Raw genomic sequence first — 18014 nt, forward strand, 5'->3', positions numbered from 1 at the left:
TGTAATATTTGCCCGTGTCCTCCTAGAATGTAAACTCCACGAGGACAAAGATATTTTGCCGTTTTGTTGACTGTTTGTTGCAGTTATTTATTGTTGCATAACAAAACCACCCAAAACCGTCAGCTTAAAACAACGTTTATTTTGCTCACAGATCTTCACTTTGGGCAGCGTGTGGTGAGGCCATGCTTCTTGTTGCATCGGCTGGGTGACTTGACTGGGGCCAGAAAACACACTTTCAAGTGGTTCACTCCCACAGCTGGCAGGCTGTTGCTCACTGTTGGCTGGGACCTCAGCTGGGGCTGAGGGCCAGGGCTCTCAGTTTCTCTCCTATGGGCTTGTCCAGAAGCTGCTTGGGCTTTCTTACAGCGTTGTGGCTATATTCTAAGGGCCTGAGTCCTGAGAGAACAAGGTGGAAATGCATGACATTTTTTATGATTTAGCTTGGAAGCCACAGCCCCACTTCTACTGTACTCTTATGTTTGAGGTGATCACAAGGCGTTTCTGGGATTAAGGGCAGGGGACATGGACTCGACCTCCTGATGGAGTTTCAGAAGAACAGGAGATAGTATTGTGGTCATCTTTGGAAGATACAGTCTGCTGTTCTGTTGTATCCCAAGAGCCTAGAATAGTGCCTTGGCTCCTAGAGCTCCAGAAATGCTTGTTGAGTGAAAGAGAGAGAGAGAGAAAGAGGTGGAGAGAGAGCGAAGGGAGAGGAGAGAAGAGGAGGAGGAGGAGAGAGAGAGAGATCTGAATTAGAAGGGGAGGACATGTACCATGCATGGCAGGGAGACTAGTTAGGAAGCTGCAGCAATCTTCTGAGCCTGGCTTGAGGTCCAGAATTAACAAAATGGCAGTAAAGAGAGAAAGGAAATGCTCATTTGGAAGTTGATAAGGAGGTATAAATTGCAAAATTTAGTGATTATTTGAATATGGAAGGAAAGGAGAGGGGTCTAGGTGAGGGAAGTGGAAAAAATCTAAAATCTAAATCTAGAAATCTAGAATGACTCCCGATCAGTCAGTCAAATATCATGGCTTTGTACCAGATAGTACTCTGAGTGCTAAAAATAGTGAATATGAATCCCTTTTTTTTTTAAGATTGGCACCTGTTGTGAATCATCTTCTTTTTTTTTTTTTTACTTTTCCTCCCCAAATCCCCCCAGTACATAGTTGTCTATTTTAGTTGTGGGTCCTTCTAGTTGTGGCATGTGGGACACCGCCTCAACATGGCCTGATGAGCAGTACATGTCCGCGCCCAGGATCCGAACTGGCAAAACCCTGGGCTGCTGAAGCGGAGCGCGTGAACTTAACTACTTGGCCTTGGGGCCGGCCCCCTTTTTTTTTTTTTGTTGCATGAGTCCCTTTTTGATAGAGTTACTTGTAGTGTTAAGTTAACTCCCCTTTGGCGATGAGTAAGTAGATAGTAATACTTCAATAACTACATGAATTGTGGCACTGTTAACATGGGAAAAGCTTTGGGGGAGAAGATGAGTTCAGTTTTGGAAGTGTTGAAGTTGAGGCTGCTGGTAGTGGGACAGCCAAGTGGAGATTCTTGGCGGGTAGTAGGAATTGTGAATTGAAACTCAGGGCTAGAGATCGTCTTGAGGGTTTTCGTCTATGTTTTTGTGATAGAGGAAAGAAGGACAACTTTGCTTTTCCTGTACAGAAGTGAAAAGTTCTACTCCCTCCCTCCCATTTTTATCCTCCTTGGTTGCTTTGTTTTAGGTTAATTTAGAAAATTTCAGAAAGTGGTTAAAATGACTTTTTTTTTCCCCCTCTACCAAAGGTGACTTGATGTTTTTCTTTCTATTTTTAATCTACTAGACAGTAGCTTTGGGAATCAGAGTCTTTTGTAGAACTGGTTAGGTCTTGGTCATTGTATAGGTCACATTATCTTCCTAATGTCTGTGGACCGTGATTTCATGGGTCTGTCCTGTACCTCAGCACCATTTAAGAACCTGGAGTCTAGTTGTTGTGAAGCATGAGTGTTCTGGCTAACACTGAGCATATTAGAGGAGGGGACTGCAAGGCCTTTGGATAAAAGTGCACACTGACTCAGAGGCTATGTTTGCTTAGCAAAAATCACATCAGCAGAGCATTCTAGCTACCAGCAACTTCAGGTAATTGTTAGAATAATAATGCTTCTTTTTGATTCTTATAGGGAGAATCTCTTTCCCGGTGAATCTTGTTAGTAACATTGTTTTGCCCTTCTTTGCTCACATTAGAATAAGTTTGTAGACCATGAGGAGCATTAGTAAAACAGATGTGATCCCTTCCCTACCTTGTAATTTATATCTTTCCTTTAGAGACCTTTGTTGATTTCTTATGCAGGATTTTTTCTTTTTGAAGAGGTTAGGAGGAAGAAAGTGGTATTCCTGTGTGTGTCAGTTGTTATCCATGTGTAAACTAAACTGAGTTACTTGTGTTTCTGACTTCTTATAAATTTTTTTTGGTGAGTACTAAAGTCGTTTATATCTACAATGGTGGTTAAGGGATACACAAAACATAAAACGAGGGGGAGGAGTAAAATTGTAGAGCTTTTAGTATGAGGTTGAACTTGAGACCATCAACTTAATATAGATTGCTATATACGTATGTTATAATATGTGAACCTCATGGTAACCACAAATCAAAACTCTTATGATAAATACACAAAAAATAAAGAGAAAGGAACCCAAACGTAACACCAATGAAAGTCACAAAATCACAGAGGAAGAGAGCAAGAGAAGAAGAAAGGAACAGAGAAGAACTATAAAAATCCAGAAAAAAGTAACAAAATGGCACTAAGTACATACCTATCAATAGCCACTTTAAATCTAAATCAACTAAATATTCCAATCAAAAGACGTAGGGTGAATGGATAAAAATGCAAGACCCACATATATGCTACTTGCAGGAAACAGACTTCACACCTAAAGACACTCACAGACTGAAAGTGAAGGGATGGAAAAAGATATTCCGTGCAAATGGAAATGAATAGAAAGCTGGAGTTGCAGTATTTATATCAGACAAAATAGACTTTAAAACAAAAATTGTAACAAGAGACAAGGGCATTACATAATGATAAAGGGAACAATTCAGCAAAAGGATATAACACTTGTAAATACCTAAGTGCTCAACATAGGGGTACCTAAATAAATAAAGCAAATATTAACAGACATAAAGGGAGAAATGGTCAGTAACACAATAATAGTAGGGGACGTTAAAACCCCACTTATATCAATGGATAGATCGTCCAGGCAGAAGATCAATAAGGAACCATTGGCCTTAAATAACATATTAGACCAAAAGGACTTAATAAATATATACAGAACGTTCCATCCAAAAACTGCAGAAAACACATTCTTTTCTAATGCACATGGAAGATTCTCTGAGATAGATCACATATTAGTCCACAAACCAAATCTCAGTAAACTTAAGAAGATTGAAATAATACTAAATATCTTTTCTGACCGCAATGGTATGAAACTAGAAATCAACTATAAGAAGAAAACTAGAAAAGTCACAGGTGTATGGGTATTAAATAAAATGCTGCTGAACAACTGTTGGGTCAATGAAGAAATCAAAGGAGAATTTAAAAAATACCTGAAGACAAATGAAAATATGACATACCAAAATCTATGGAATACAGCAAAAGTGGTACTAAGAGGGAAGTTATAGCAGTACAGGCTTATGTTGAAAAACAAGAAAAATCTCAAACAATATAACATTACACCTAAAGGAACTAGAAAAAGAAGAACAAAGCCCAAAATCAGTAGAAGAAAGGAAATAATAAAAATCAGCCTGGATAGAGACTAAAATGCAACAGGAAAGACCAATGAAACTGAAAGCTGGTTCTTTGAAAAAATAAGCAAAATTGACAGACCTTTTGCTAGACTCACTAAGAAAAAAAGAAGGCTCAAATAAATCAGAAATGAAAGAGGAGAAATTACAACAAATACTACAGAAATACAAGGGATTATAAGAGAATACTATGAAAAGCTATATGCCAACAAATTGGATAACCTAGAAGAAATGGATAAACTCTTAGAATGGTACAACCTCCCAAAACTGAATCAAGAAGAAATAGAGAATCGGAACAGACTGGTCACTAGTAAGGCGATCAAAACAGTAATCAAAAACCTCCCAAAAAACAAAAGTCCAGGACCAGACGGCTTCCCTGGTGAATTCTACCAAACATTCAAAGAAGATTGAATACTTATTCTTCTCAAACTATTACAAAAAATTGAAGAGGAGGGGATGTTTCCTGACTCATTTTGTGAGGCCAACATTACCCTGACACCAAAATCAGACAAGGACAACACAGAAAAAGAAAGTTACAGGCCAATATCACTGATGAACATAGATGTAAAATTCCTCAACAAAATGTTAACAAATTGAATATAACAATGCATTAAAAGGATCATAAACCACAATCAAGTGGGATTTATTCCAGGGGTACAGGAATGGTTCAACATCTGCAAATTGGTCAATGTGATACACCACATCAACAAAATGAAGAATAAAATTCACATGATCGTCTCAATAGATGCACAGAAAGCATTCAACAAGATTCTACATCTATTTATGATAAAAACTCTGAATAAAATGGGTAAAAAAGGAAAGCATCTCAAGATAATAAAGGCCATATATGACAAACACACAAGTAACATCATACTCATCAGTGAAAAACTGAAAGCTCTCTCTGTAAGAATAGGAACAAGACAAGGATGCCCACTTTCACCACTCTTATTTGATATAGCATTAGAAGTTCTGGCCAGAGCAGTTAGGCAAGAAACAGAAATAAAAGGGATACAAATTGGACAGGAAGAAGTAAAACTGTCACTATTTGTAGATGCCATGATTTTATATGTAGAAAACCCTAGAGAATCCACCAAAAAACTGTTAGAAATAATAAATAAGTATGGTAAAGTTGCAGGGTACAAAATCCACTTACAGAAATCAGTTGTTTCTATACACTAACAATTAAATAGCAGAAAGAGAAATCAAGAATACAATCCCATTTACAGTCTCAACAAAAGGAATAAAATACCTAGGAATAAATTTAACCAAGGAGGTGAAAGACCTGTACACTGACAACTCTAAACCATTGTTGAAATAAATCAAAGAAGATATAAAGAAATGGAAAGATATTCCATGCTCATGAATTGAAAGAATTAACATAGTTAAAATGTCCATACTACCTAAGGCAATCTGCATATTCAGTGCAATCCCTATCAAAGTCTCGATGACAGTTTTCACAGAAATAGAACAAAAAATCCTGAAATATATGTGGAACAACAAAAGACCCTGAATAACCAAAGCAATCCTGAGAAAAGAGAACAAAGATGGAGGCATCATACTCCCTGATTTCAAACTATACTATGAAGCTATAGTAATCAAAATAGCATGGTGCTGGCAGAAAAACAGACACAAGGATCAATGGAAGAGAATTGACAGCCCAGAAATAAACCCACAGATTTATAGATAGCTAATGTTTGACAAAGGAGCCAAGAACGTACAATGTAGAAAGGAAAATCTTTTCAATAAATGGTGTTGGAAAAACTGGATAGCCATATGCAAAAGAATGAAGCTAAACCACTATCTTACACCATACTCAAAAGTAACTCAAAATGGATTAAAGACTTGAATAAAACTTCTAGAAGAAAACATAGGCAGTATGCTCTTTGACATTGGTCTTTGCAGTATCTTTTTTTTTTTTTTTGAGGAAGATTAGCCCTGAGCTAACACCTGCTGCTAATCCTCCTCTTTATTGCTGAGGAAGACTGGCCCTGAGCTAACATCCATACCCATCTTCCTCTGCTTTACATGTGGGATGCCTACCACAGCATGGCTTGATAAGCAGTGTCATATCTGCACCCCGGATCTGAACTGGTGAACCCCAGACCGCCAAAGCAGAACGTGGAACTTAACCACTGTGCCACCAGGCCAGCCCCAGTGCAGTATCTTTTTGAATATGTCTTCTTGGGCAAGGGAAACAAAAGAAAAAATAACCAAGTGGACTACATCAAACTAAAAAGCTTCTGCATAGAAAAAGAAACCATCAACAAAACAAATGACAACCTACCAATTGGGAGAAAATGTTTGCAAATCATTTATCTAATAAGGGGTTAATATCCAAAATACATAAAGCACTCGTGCAACTTAACAACAAAAAACACCCTGATTTGAAAATGGACAGAGGATCTAAACAGACATCTTTCCAAAAAAGATATACAGATGGCCCACATCATTAATTATTAGGGAAATGCAAATCAAAACCATAGATATCACCTCACATGTGTCAGAATGGCTATCATTAAAAAGACAAGAGGGGCCGGCCTGGTGGTGCAGCAGTTAAGTTCACACGTTCCGCTTCAGTGGCCCGGGGTTTGCCGGTTTGGATCCGGGGTGCAGACATGGCCCCGCTTGGCACGCTATGCTGTGGTAGGTGTCCCACATGTAAAGTAGAGGAAGATGGGCACGGATGTTAGCTCATGGCCAGTCTTCCTCAGCAAAAAGAGGAGGATTGGCAGCAGTTAGCTCAGGGCTAATCTTCCTCAAAAAAAAAAAAAGACAAGAAATAAGTATTGGAGAAGATGTGGAGAAAAGGGGAACCCTCGTGCTGCTGGTGGAAATGTAAACTGGTGCACCCACTGTGGAAAACAGTATGGAGATTCCTCAAGAAATTAATAAGAGAACTATGATCCAGCTATCCCACTTCTGAGTATGTATGCAAAGAACATGAAAACACTAATTTGAAAAGATATTGCACCCCTGTGTTCACTGTAGAATTATCTACAATAGGCAAGACTTGGAAACAACATAAGTGCCCACCTAAGGATGAATGGGTAAAGAAGATGTGGTATATAAACACAGTGGAATACTGCTCAGCCATGAAAAAAGATGAAACCTTGCCGTTTCTGACAACATGGATGGACCTTGAGAGTATTATGCTAAGCGAAATAAGTCCGATAGAGGGAGACAGATACTGTATGATTTCACTCGTATGTGGAAGTTTAAAAAACAGCAACAAACAAACAAACACATAGATACAGAGAATAGATTCGTGATTACCAGAGGGGAAGGCAGGTGGGAGGAAGGCAAAAGGGGTAAAGGAGGACATTTGTACCGTGATGGTGATGGAAACTAGACTTTTGGTGGTGAACGTGATGTAGTCTATACAGAAGTTGAAATATAATGATATACGCCTGAAATTTATATAATGTTGTAAACCAGCGTTACCTCAATAAAAAAAAATTTGGGGGGGGGTGATAGTAATGACAGCAAAAAGTAGTGAATGGAGATGGAGGGGAAGGTGTCCCTTAGCTCTGCAAATACCTGCTTCTTTGAGTCATGGAGCAGAAAAATTCCAGTTTGAATCATCTTAGAACTCTAGCTCTACAGTATTACTTGTCAGCTATAAATATTTTAATGGTAGGTGACTTTCTTTTGTTCCTGAAGGCAAAGGGTGACTCTCTTGGAGTCTCTTTAGCCGAGAATAAGTTCTCTAGCAATAAGGGAAGACTTGTTTCATATTGTATTATAAAATCCAATGCGAATGATAACATTAATATGCTTTCCCAGAAATACATTGGATAAACGATTCTCATAGAAGATAGACATCTAATAATACTACCAATAATGCATTGTTATTGTAGTAATCTGTATTTTATATATGAGGAAATCTTTGCTTAAAGAAATTATGCTTTGCCCTAGGCTACTAGACCCCAGGATGTTCAACCAGAACTAGAACCTTGTTTTTTGGGGTATAATGTTTATTTGAAAATCACTTATATGTTCTTCAGAATAATAAAAATAATTTACTAAGCACTGGTGAACACATGGTACTTATTTGATTATTAACCTAAAAATTATGGACCCTTTCCCTTAGAGAGGTTCATGATATCAGTTACAATACTTCAGTGACTTTCTAATGCTTTTTCTTGTTTCATATTTTGTTACAGAAAGGATAGTATGACAGGCTTTGGTTAGGAGCATAGTGCTTTGTTTATTCCTCGTTATCAGAAGACTATAGATCCTGGATTCTAAGATTATTTTTGCAAGTAAGTAATCTACCGTTGTGTTGTGCTTGGTGTTAGGATGCACAGTGCCTAATAGGAATTTGTCTGGTCCTTGTTCTGAGTTCCTGGCACTGAACTTCTAGAACCCTGGAAATTTCCCAGGTAATAGGAGTGTTACCCTAATGAGGTAACTAATGATGGGCCCCTGGATAACTTCAGGACAGGCGCTAGTCACCACAAGGACTTTGAACCCACCTGGCGTCTGGAGAGGAGAGAGGGTTAGAGATTGGGTCCAGTCACATGGCCAGTGACTGATCAACCATGCTTGTGTAATGGAGCCTCAGTGAAACCTCTATAGACACCAAGACTTACTTAGAGCTTCCTGGTTGATAAACACATTGTTGTGTGTATGGGTGGAGGAGGGGAGTGACACCCTGATTCCACAAGGAGAGAGCATGAAAGTTCTGCATTCCCTCCCACACCTCCGCTGTGTGTGTCTTCCTTTGTCTGGTCCTTTTGATTTGTATCCCCTGCAATAAAACTGTAATCACAAGTATAGCACTTTCCTGACCTCTGTGAGTTTGTTCTAGTAAGTTATCTCAACTGAGGGGTTGTGGGAACCCCAAAACGTATAGCCAGTGTGTGAGAAGTGCAGGTGGCCTAGGGACTTCTGATGTCAGGGCATTCTTCTTGGGGACTGTGCCCTTGAATGGGTGGCAACTGCAGTACCTCCAGTTGGCGTTGAAATAAAGTAACTGTGTTGTGTGTTATTCTCGTGAATTAACTTTGATAGTTGAAGTGTGTTTAGTGTTAGCTAAATACAGTACGGCTCTTTAATTTTGATAGAATCAAGCAGGAAGTATATTGTGAAGCTCTTAGAATTTCAAAACTCAGAGGATTGATGTTGATGTACTTTTATTAAGGTCTTCATCAAAATGAACTTTTAAGTTTACCGGGATTCAAGTTTCTTTATTGATGAACGTTCTTCAGTAGGGTCTGTGAATTTTCAGAGATCTCTTCAGCTTCTTTTGCTTGATTCTCTTCATGACCAGCAGCTGCACTTGCAGGATCGCTGACTGGATTTAGAGGTGTGTATTTAGAAAGGCTAACAGGCCCATCGTGGGTTAAAACCTGTTGTTTTGATTAGTAGCTCCGTGGTGGGTAGATGGCTTCTTCTGTGAAAGGTAGAGCCCATCCATAAAAAATGGGCAAATTCTGTCCCATACTGTAGAACTATGCTCGTCCTGTATTTGAAAACAATAACAGGCAATATGGAGAATTAGCAAGGAAGAGAAGGCACATTATAGTCAGGGGTTAGCATTATAGTCAAAACTAACACATGAAAACTCGGGCTATCCAGAAACACATAAATAGCTAATTGCTGTAACAACAACCCCAAACTTATCAGTGGCTTGAGACAATAAAGTTTATTTTTCATTCATGTTTAGTCTAATGTAGGCCAAGAGGAGGAGGAGCTCTATTTTGCAGAGACAGTCAATGGCCCAAGTTTCTTCCATTTGGTGACTTTCCCACCTTTAAGACCTCATTTCCTTTTGCATTTAGCTAATGGATGGCAGGAAAAAAAGCCAGATTGTGTGGCTCAGCCTGGAGGTGACACGTGTCACTTCTCCTCACATTTCATTGGCAAGAGCTAGTCATTTGGCCCCCACTCAGATGCAAGGATGTTGGGAAGGAGAGGAGAGCGTGAATGTTGGTGAGCACCTGCCCGCTGTCACAGATCCAGAATCAGTGAGCGCTGTGCCCTGGTGCTAAGGTAGTTGGCATGGCTTATCCCAGTGAGAATGGTTTGGGACCATTTCAAGGAGTGCCAGAGGGAGAAAAGATTCAGTGGAGAGAATGCAGTTTCTCGTGGGTTCAGTGTCTCATATAAAGTCTTATGAGGATCAAGTAGGTAAGCTGTGTGCTGAGGATAGGAAGCATGGTTACCTGGGGGGTACAGCCTATATCAGCCATCATGTAGTATGGAATGGGCAGAGTCAGCTCTCTGTGGTAGAATTAGGAAGGCAAGGTAGGAGGGTGAGGGATCCTCAGAGGACTGGACCGTACTAGTCATATCGGGAGCATCCATCACGGTGCCTGGCACAGTGTAGGCTCACTGGAAATATTACTTGAATGAATTAATATCTCCTCTCTTTAAAAAACAAAATAAAAACCCTTCCCTCGACCCCATATTCTCCTCCAGTATTATTCATTTCTCATTTTTCCAGCAAAACTCTTCAGAAGACTTATTTGTGCTCTCTGCCTCCACATCCTCTCTTCCTGTTCTTTCTTGGAACAACTCTAAACAGATTTTCACCCCTAGCAGTCCACAGAAATCTCTTTGTCAAGGTCACAGTGACTTCCATGTTGTCAGCTCCCTCCTTGTTAAAGCATTTTCTTTACATGGCTTTTATGAATGCCCATGCTTCTGCTTTTTCTCTTACCTCGCGCCTGGTTTTTCTCACCTTTTTGCCAGTTCCTCATCCTCTTCCAACCTCTTAGTGTTCCGTGAGGCCCTTAGGGCTCCGACTCAGCCGTCCTCTCTTCACGTACATTCATTTCCTAGTGATCTTATCCAGCCCTGTGACATTAAACACCATCTATTTGAGGGACCCCTGAATTTCTCTCACTTTTCCCCTGAATTTTAAATTCATATATCTCAATGCTTACTCAAAAATTTCACTTGGGTATCTAATAGGCATCTCAGATTTAATGAATCCAAAACTGAATTCTTTATTCCAGACGCCTGACCCCCTCTCCATCCCTGAAAAACCCCTTCCTTCTCCATTTTTCCTCCTTTCAGTAAATAGCTGCCCTGTTCATCCAGGTGCTCAGACCAAAAACTGTGGTATTGTGATATCCTTCTTGACTACTCCTTTCTCCCACATTGAATCTGTCAGCAAATCATATCTTTTATGCCTTTAACATATATCTAGAATTTTATCACTCTCACCAGCCTACCATTATTTCCCTAATCCATGCTACCATCATCTCTTGCCTAGATTATTCCAGAAGCCTCCTAACTGGTCTATTTGTTTCCACTCTTATCCACTACAGTCTATTCTCTCAGCTGCCAGGGTGGCCCCTTTTAAAACAAAGTCAATTCTCTGTTTAAAATGCTCCAGTTACTTCCCAGGATACTTACAATAAAATCTGAAGTTCTCACCGTGGCCCAGAAGGGCTCTTGTCTCTGGCTCCTGTTACCTCTCTGACCTCTTCTTCTACCACCTCACTCAGATGCATCAATGTCCTGGCCTCCTTGCTCCATCTCAGCCGTGAGAAGCTCACTTCCACATCAGGGATTCTGCACTCGCTCTTTCCCCTGCCTGAAGTACTCTCTCCTAAGATGACCTCAGATGGGGAATTAAGCGCACAGTCTCTGGAGTCAGACTGCTTAGGTTTGAATTGCTAGTTGTCTGATCTTGCGTAAGTTATTTAGCCTTTTTGTGCCTCAGTTTCTACATCTATAAAATGAGAATAATAATAGGACCTACGTCATGAGTAATGATGATGATGAGATGAGTTAACATATGTTGGGCAGTTGGATTAACACCTGCCCTGTAGTAAGTCCTGTGTGTTAACTGTGATGGTGATTATTACTTTGTCAGGTTTCTACTTATATGTCACCTGCTCAGAGATGATTTAAACAGTGGTAAGATCATCAGACTGGAGAATGACTATGCGGCCTCCTTGGGGGATCTGCTTCCAAAAGGACAGCCTTCTATGATGTAGAGACAGCCCGTGTACAGTAAATGTTTTTCTGTAACGTTCGCAGAAGTGCCCTCTCATTTTAGGTACTGCCCTGTAGCCCTCCCCCCCCCCCCCCCCTTTCTCTTTCCCTAGTCAATCTCTCTTGTAGGACCCACTGCTGCCCAGTATTGCCTCTCCCAGCTCCAGCTCCTCCCAATTCAGGCTGGGTCTTCAGAGTTAGACAGTTGGGGACCTGTGGGGTTAGACATAGAAAGGAGAAGAGTTCCCTCACTGCCACCTCCTCCCTGCCTATTGGCCTCAGCCTGGATTTCATAGCAGCATCTATACTTCTCCATTTCCCCCCTCACCTTTATCAGAATACTGGGGAAGATTTATTGGCTCTGAATATTCTGTCCACCATTTATTACCTCTGTCTGTGTGTGAGTGCATGTGTTTTAACGTTCCCTTTAGAGAGGAAAAGAACAAAATGACAAAAGGGACAGGGCAGAAGAGATTGCCTTTTTAAACTTCCCATCTGTTTTCATTGTTCCTATCAGCAGAATTTCTTTAAAATCTTTAGACTTCTGTGGTATCCTTCAGGGACAGGAGGATAGGGAAATATTGGGAGACTTGGCCTTGTTTTGTGGAGGAATACCTTTGTCAGAAATAGGCTATGGTGGAAATGGATAATGAGGGAGGGAACTCACGGGGGCTCTAGGAGTGGGAAGGGTCAGAGAGGGGATGAGTGAAGAAACACATAACAGGGCCACTCAGGCTGAGAAAGAGCTCCACGGTTCACACATCTCACCAGTCCCTCTCTACTTGCTACTCCATGCACAGGCTATGGAAATCCTCACCAGTGGCTTGGAGCTGAGAGTAGGGTCCCTACTCCCAGTGCCAATTGAGAGGTAATCCGGAGCCATCAAAAGGCCGGATCTCATGCTCCCAGCCACAGTGAGAAGGGCTGTGTTCTCACATCATCTACAAACATAGTAGCAGGCTGTCTGTGTATTATGTTAAACATAATATACATGTTATACACGTTTAATCATGTTATACGTGATCTTTTTAAGTGCAGTTATGTGTCATTTAACGATAGGACACATTCTGAGAAATGTGTCTTTAGGCAATTTATTCATTGTGTGAACATCATAGCGTGTACTTGCCCAAACCTAGATGGTATAGCCTACTGCACCCCTAGGCTGTATGGGATAGCCTATTGCTCCTAGGCTACAAACCTGTACAGCATGTTACTGTACTGAATACTGTAGGCAATTGTAACACAGTGGTATTTGTGCAACGTATCTAAACATAGAAAAGGTACAGTAAAAATATGGTATAAAAGAAAAAAATGGTACACCACTATAGGGCACTTACCATGAGAGGAGCTTGCAGCGCTGGAGGTTGCCCTGGGTGAGTGAGTGAGTGAGTGGTGAGTGAGCGTGATGGCCTAGGACATTGCTGTACACTTCTGTAGACTTTATACTCACTGTACACTCAGGCTACACTAAATTTATTACAAAATTTTTCCCTTCAATAATAAATTAAGCTTAGCTTACTGTAACTTTTTTACTTTATAAACATTTTAGTTTTTTTAAACTTTTTAACTCTTTTGTAATAACGCTTAGCTTAAACACTTAGCTTAAAACATACTAGAATGTATATGGGCATTCTAGAAAGATTGAGCTCCAAAAATTTCAAAACAGTTTTAAGGTAAGTGTTAACAAAAGTTACAAAGAGTTAAGAATATGTTGTATAGGGGCTGGCCCCGTGGCCGAGTGGTTGAGTTCTCGCGCTCCACTGCAGGCAGCCCAGTGTTTCGTTGGTTCGAATCCTGGGCGCGGACATGGTACTGCTCGTTGGAGCACGCTGGGGCAGCGTCCCACATGCCATAACTAGAAGGACCCACAACCAAGAATATACATCTATGTACCGGGGGGCTTTGGGGAGAAAAAGGAAAAAAATTAAAAGTCTTAAAAAAAAAGAAAAAAAGAATACATTGTATAGCTGTACTAAAATATTTTCTTTTTTTATATTCTTATTCTATAAGTGTTTTCTATTTTCAAATTTTTCTTCTTACTTTTTAAATTTTTTTTGTTAAAAACTAAGAAACAAATATACACATTAGCCTAGGCCTGCATAGGGTCAGGATCCTCACTATCAGTGGCTTCTACTTCTACGTCTTGTCCCACTGGAAGGACTTCAGGGGCGATAGCGTGTGTGGAGCTATCTGTCATCTCCTCTGATAACAATGCCTTCTTCTGGAATACCTCCTGATGGACCTGAAGGTTTGTTTACAAACCAGCATCACCACGCACACGTGAATGATGCTTTGGACTATGACATTATGATGGCTACAGTGTCACTTGGCGATAGGAATTTTTCAGCTGCATTATGGGACCACTGTCTTTAAAGATTTTATTTTTCCTTTTTCTCCCCAAACCCCCCAGTACATAGTTATATATTTTTAGCTGTGGGTCCCTCTTGTTGTGGTATGTGAGATGCCACCTCAGTGTGGCCTGATGAGCAGTGCCATGTCCCAGCCCAGGATTCAAACTGGCGAAACCCTGGGCTGCCAAAGCAGAGGGCGCAAACTTAACCACTTGGCCACGGGGCCGGCCCCCAGGACCACTGTCTTTATATGCCGTCCATCGTTGACCGAAATGTCGTTATGCAGCAAATGACTGGATGTGCTATAAAGTAGACTTTGAAATTCAAATTTGGTCTAATGGTGATTCACATTATAGCTTTGCATGAAGCAGATGCACTTATTTCACTGGAAATTCACTGAATTATTTAGACCATAGTTAATTGGACTTTGGTAATCTGGAAGCAATGAAAATAATTGAACCTCTAAATCTGTTAAAATGATTTTTACTTATGTACAATTCTCTGTGTAACTGGTCAGAGTAAATTGACCTGGAATAGCTTCCATATTTTTTTCTTTTTCTCTCATAAACCTAGAAACAAGGGCCGTATGAGGTAATTGTAACTATTGGAAAATACTCCTAGTAATACCCAGAACATGCCCAAATTTCCACTTTAATCGGAGCAGAACAGACTTTAGATAGGAGTTAGGCAGAATTGTTAGACTAGTTAATGGATTAATTTCCCTACTTTATGCCTTATTTTGGTGAGAGTGATAGTCAGTGTTAGTTGTAAAATTCGTGCTTGCTTTTCCAAACGGGAGATTTTTGTGTCCTGGTCTGCCACTGCTCTACTCTGTTCTACTCTGCTCTCATGAGTGGTTGTTATTCCTGTAAACTAGAAAGAGGAAATATCTGTAGCATATACTTAATGAGTGAGGTCTGCTTCTCGAATTCTTTCCAGCTGCTCTCAGTTGTAATAATCCTTTGCCTCCCAGAAGTGTGCGGTGTCTTGGAGGAGAGTGCTGACTGTGTGCTCGCTGGGGCATCCTCAACCCGGGCCTTGCACACTGGATGTAGGTGTGGGGGCTGTTTGAGGCCGTTTATCCCTCATGATGGATGTCAGTTCACAGTCCTGGCTGTCCCTAAAGATCCAAATAACTTCCTTGGTGATTTCAAGGTACCCTTAGTCATTTATAATGAATCGGTTCTTTGTTCCTTCAGTTCAGGAGTTCCACAGGCAGCTTTCCCAGCCCTTGGTTTTTGTTATTGTTTTTGTAGACGGAGGGCGTAGAAAGTTTGTGCAAACCTTGTTGGGGATCTAGAACTCTCACAGTATCTGTGGGTAAATAGCCCTGTAGAGTAGCCGCTCAGCCTTTGTTACTCCCCCGGGATCCTTCCTTTCTTTGAGGACTGGACAGGAAGCTTCCCTGGCCATGAGGACCCTACATTATCATTATCTGACTCTTTAAAGCAAAGACTCTGACATCTCTTTAAAGAGGTCTGAAAGTTGTAGACATCTGGGTAACCCATAGAAGACATCCGGAAGCTTTAACAGTTTTCAGAGTTGCTAAGTTACAGAGCTATAGTGTGGATTTATTAATAGCCTATGTCCTCATTGTAGTAAACTTCCCTCCAGGAGTCGACACTTCCTAGTTAATAGTGCTTAAGAGGATAGTTGATTAAATGGAATCTCAGTACAGAGCAAACTTCAGCTTAGGTTTGCCTAGTGATTTACAAAAGGTAGACTACTTAGAAGAGTGGGTATAATGTATGCTTTTGACCTTAAGTATTGAAATGTAGTTTTTAAAACAGACTTGATTTTTAGAGCAGTTTTAGATTTACAGAAAAATTGAGAAGATAATATAGAGTTCTCGTATACCCTCCACCCCATCCCCACACACAGTTTTCCCTATCATTATCGTCTTATAGTAGTCCAATGCATGTGTTACCATTGATGACTCAATATGGATACATCGTTGTTAACCAAAGTCTGTACCCTATTCATATTTCCTTAGTGTTTACTTCATGTCCTTTCTCTGTTGGAGGATCCCATCTGGGACACCACGTTACATTCACTTGTCACATCTCCTTCGGCTCCTCTTGGCTGTGACAGTTTCTCAGACTTTCCTTATTTTTGATGACCATGACAGTTTTGACAGGTGTTCGTCAGTTATAGTGTAGGTTGCTCCTCTTGGAATTTGTCTGATTTTTCTCCTCTTTAGACTGGGGTTATAGGATCATATGGTAAGACTATGTTTAGCCTCATAAGAAACTGCCAAACTGTCTTCCAAAGTGGCTGTACCATTTTGCATTCCCAGCAGTGGTTTTTGAGAATTCTGTCACTTCACATCCTTGTCTGCATTTGGTATAGTCAGTTTTTTGGACTTCAGTCATTCTGATAGTAATGCAGAGGTTGGGATGTAATTTTCGAAGTTGGTCATTTAGTCTTACTATCATATTTTATTATATCTGACTACAGAAACATTTCTCCTGATATTTCTCTTCAAATTAACATTAAGAAAAGAATATGTGTGGGCCAGCCCGGTGCCGCAGCAGATAAGTTCGCACATTCTGCTTAGGTGGCCTGGGGGTCGCCAGTGCAGATCCCGGGTGCGGACGTGGCACCGTTTGGCAAACCATGCTGTGGCAGGCGTCCCACATATAAAGTAGAGGAAGATGGGCACAGATGTGTTAGCTCAGGGCCAGTCTTCCTCAGCAAAAAGAGGAAGATTGGCAGCAGATGTTAGCTCAGGGCTAATCTTCCTCAAGCGAAAAAAAGAAAAATAGAAAAAAGAATATGTGTGCTTTTTCCCATATGAATAACTGTTACAGGTGTTTAAAGAGCATTTCACTTATTACATTAAAATACAATTCTGTTCTCTTTGCTTTCTTTTTTACTAGTACTTTATAAGCTACATATTATTGGTGTTAAGCTACATTCCATTGATGTTAATGTCTCACGTTTAATTGCTTTTGTTTAATTTTTTATTCTCATTTTCCATTCTTCAAAGTCATTTTTGCTTTTTTGTTTGTTTGTGTTTGTTTGTTCATAAAGCTTTTTTGTTTCTGTTACATTATGTAGTTTTGTACCAATGGCTAGAAGCAGATCGTCATGGCAAGAGCCAAGATGCTGCAAATACGACTTCAGGTAAAAATAAAAATAAAAGCTGAGGTGTTAGAAATCATTATTTTTATTCACCCCAAGCCCATCATAATTGTTTCTTTATTCATTTTTGCTTGGGCAAAAAAATAGATAATTTCTCTTCTCTCATCTACATCTTAATTTTGATGAAGACCTCATTTGCTTCAAGCCTTGAAAAAATTATTCCTAGTCTTTAAGCTCTCTTGGCAGATATGGCCTGTTTTCTTAGGAGGAAAGGTTTAATTGCAGCTTAAATTTAGTAGGAGGTTACTTGGCCCTATTACTTGGAATTAAGTCCACATGTAGTTGTAGTGGGGGATATTAATATTTGCACAAATTTACAATCCTTGTTCATTTCAAGATAATGATTACAAGGTGGATTTTAATTAAAGTATGCTTATGTATAATTTTCATTTCCTGGGAATCCAAATTCTTGGACTGATTCATTTCTCCTGGTAAGTCCTAGCAGGAAATTCTAAGTTAGAGATTTATAAAACATGGGTTCAAAATGAGATGAGCAGGTTGTCACTCCATCTCACATCTACAGAAGGCATCTTTAAGATTCTCTTCTTTGGCAGGTACTAGCTGCGTCCACTCGTTCATTCTAAATCCTTAACAGTGTTATCAGAATTTCTACAAAGTTGGTTCTTCCTCTGATTTCCTTCAAAATATTTGCCAAGACAGCTGCATATATAACTATGATCTTTCCTATCACCCCCTTTTTTGTCAGTCTAATAAGAAGTGGTGGTAGTGGTGGTGGTTCTGTTTTTCTTTTGTTAGATTTGTGTTTCTGTTTCATGGATTTTTTCCGTT

At 40.1% G+C, this 18014-nt stretch overlaps 1 protein-coding gene across 6 annotated transcripts in view; it reads left to right on the plus strand.

Annotated features, from left to right (window-relative positions):
- Positions 1 to 18014, plus strand: part of DENND5B (DENN domain containing 5B) — a 178716-nt gene that overhangs the window by 59727 nt on the left and 100975 nt on the right. For 4 of the 6 annotated variants that reach the window (XM_046685014.1, XM_046685038.1, XM_046685031.1 and 1 more), the window contains exon 2: positions 17142 to 17207. The exons of the other annotated variants lie outside the window; for them this stretch is intronic. In XM_046685014.1, the coding sequence (XP_046540970.1) occupies positions 17142 to 17207 (66 nt within the window). The remainder of the gene's footprint in view (positions 1 to 17141; positions 17208 to 18014) is intronic. 6 annotated transcript variants of the gene reach the window in all.

Source organism: Equus quagga, chromosome 1 (genome assembly GCF_021613505.1).
Source record: "Equus quagga isolate Etosha38 chromosome 1, UCLA_HA_Equagga_1.0, whole genome shotgun sequence".
Lineage (NCBI taxonomy): Eukaryota > Metazoa > Chordata > Mammalia > Perissodactyla > Equidae > Equus > Equus quagga.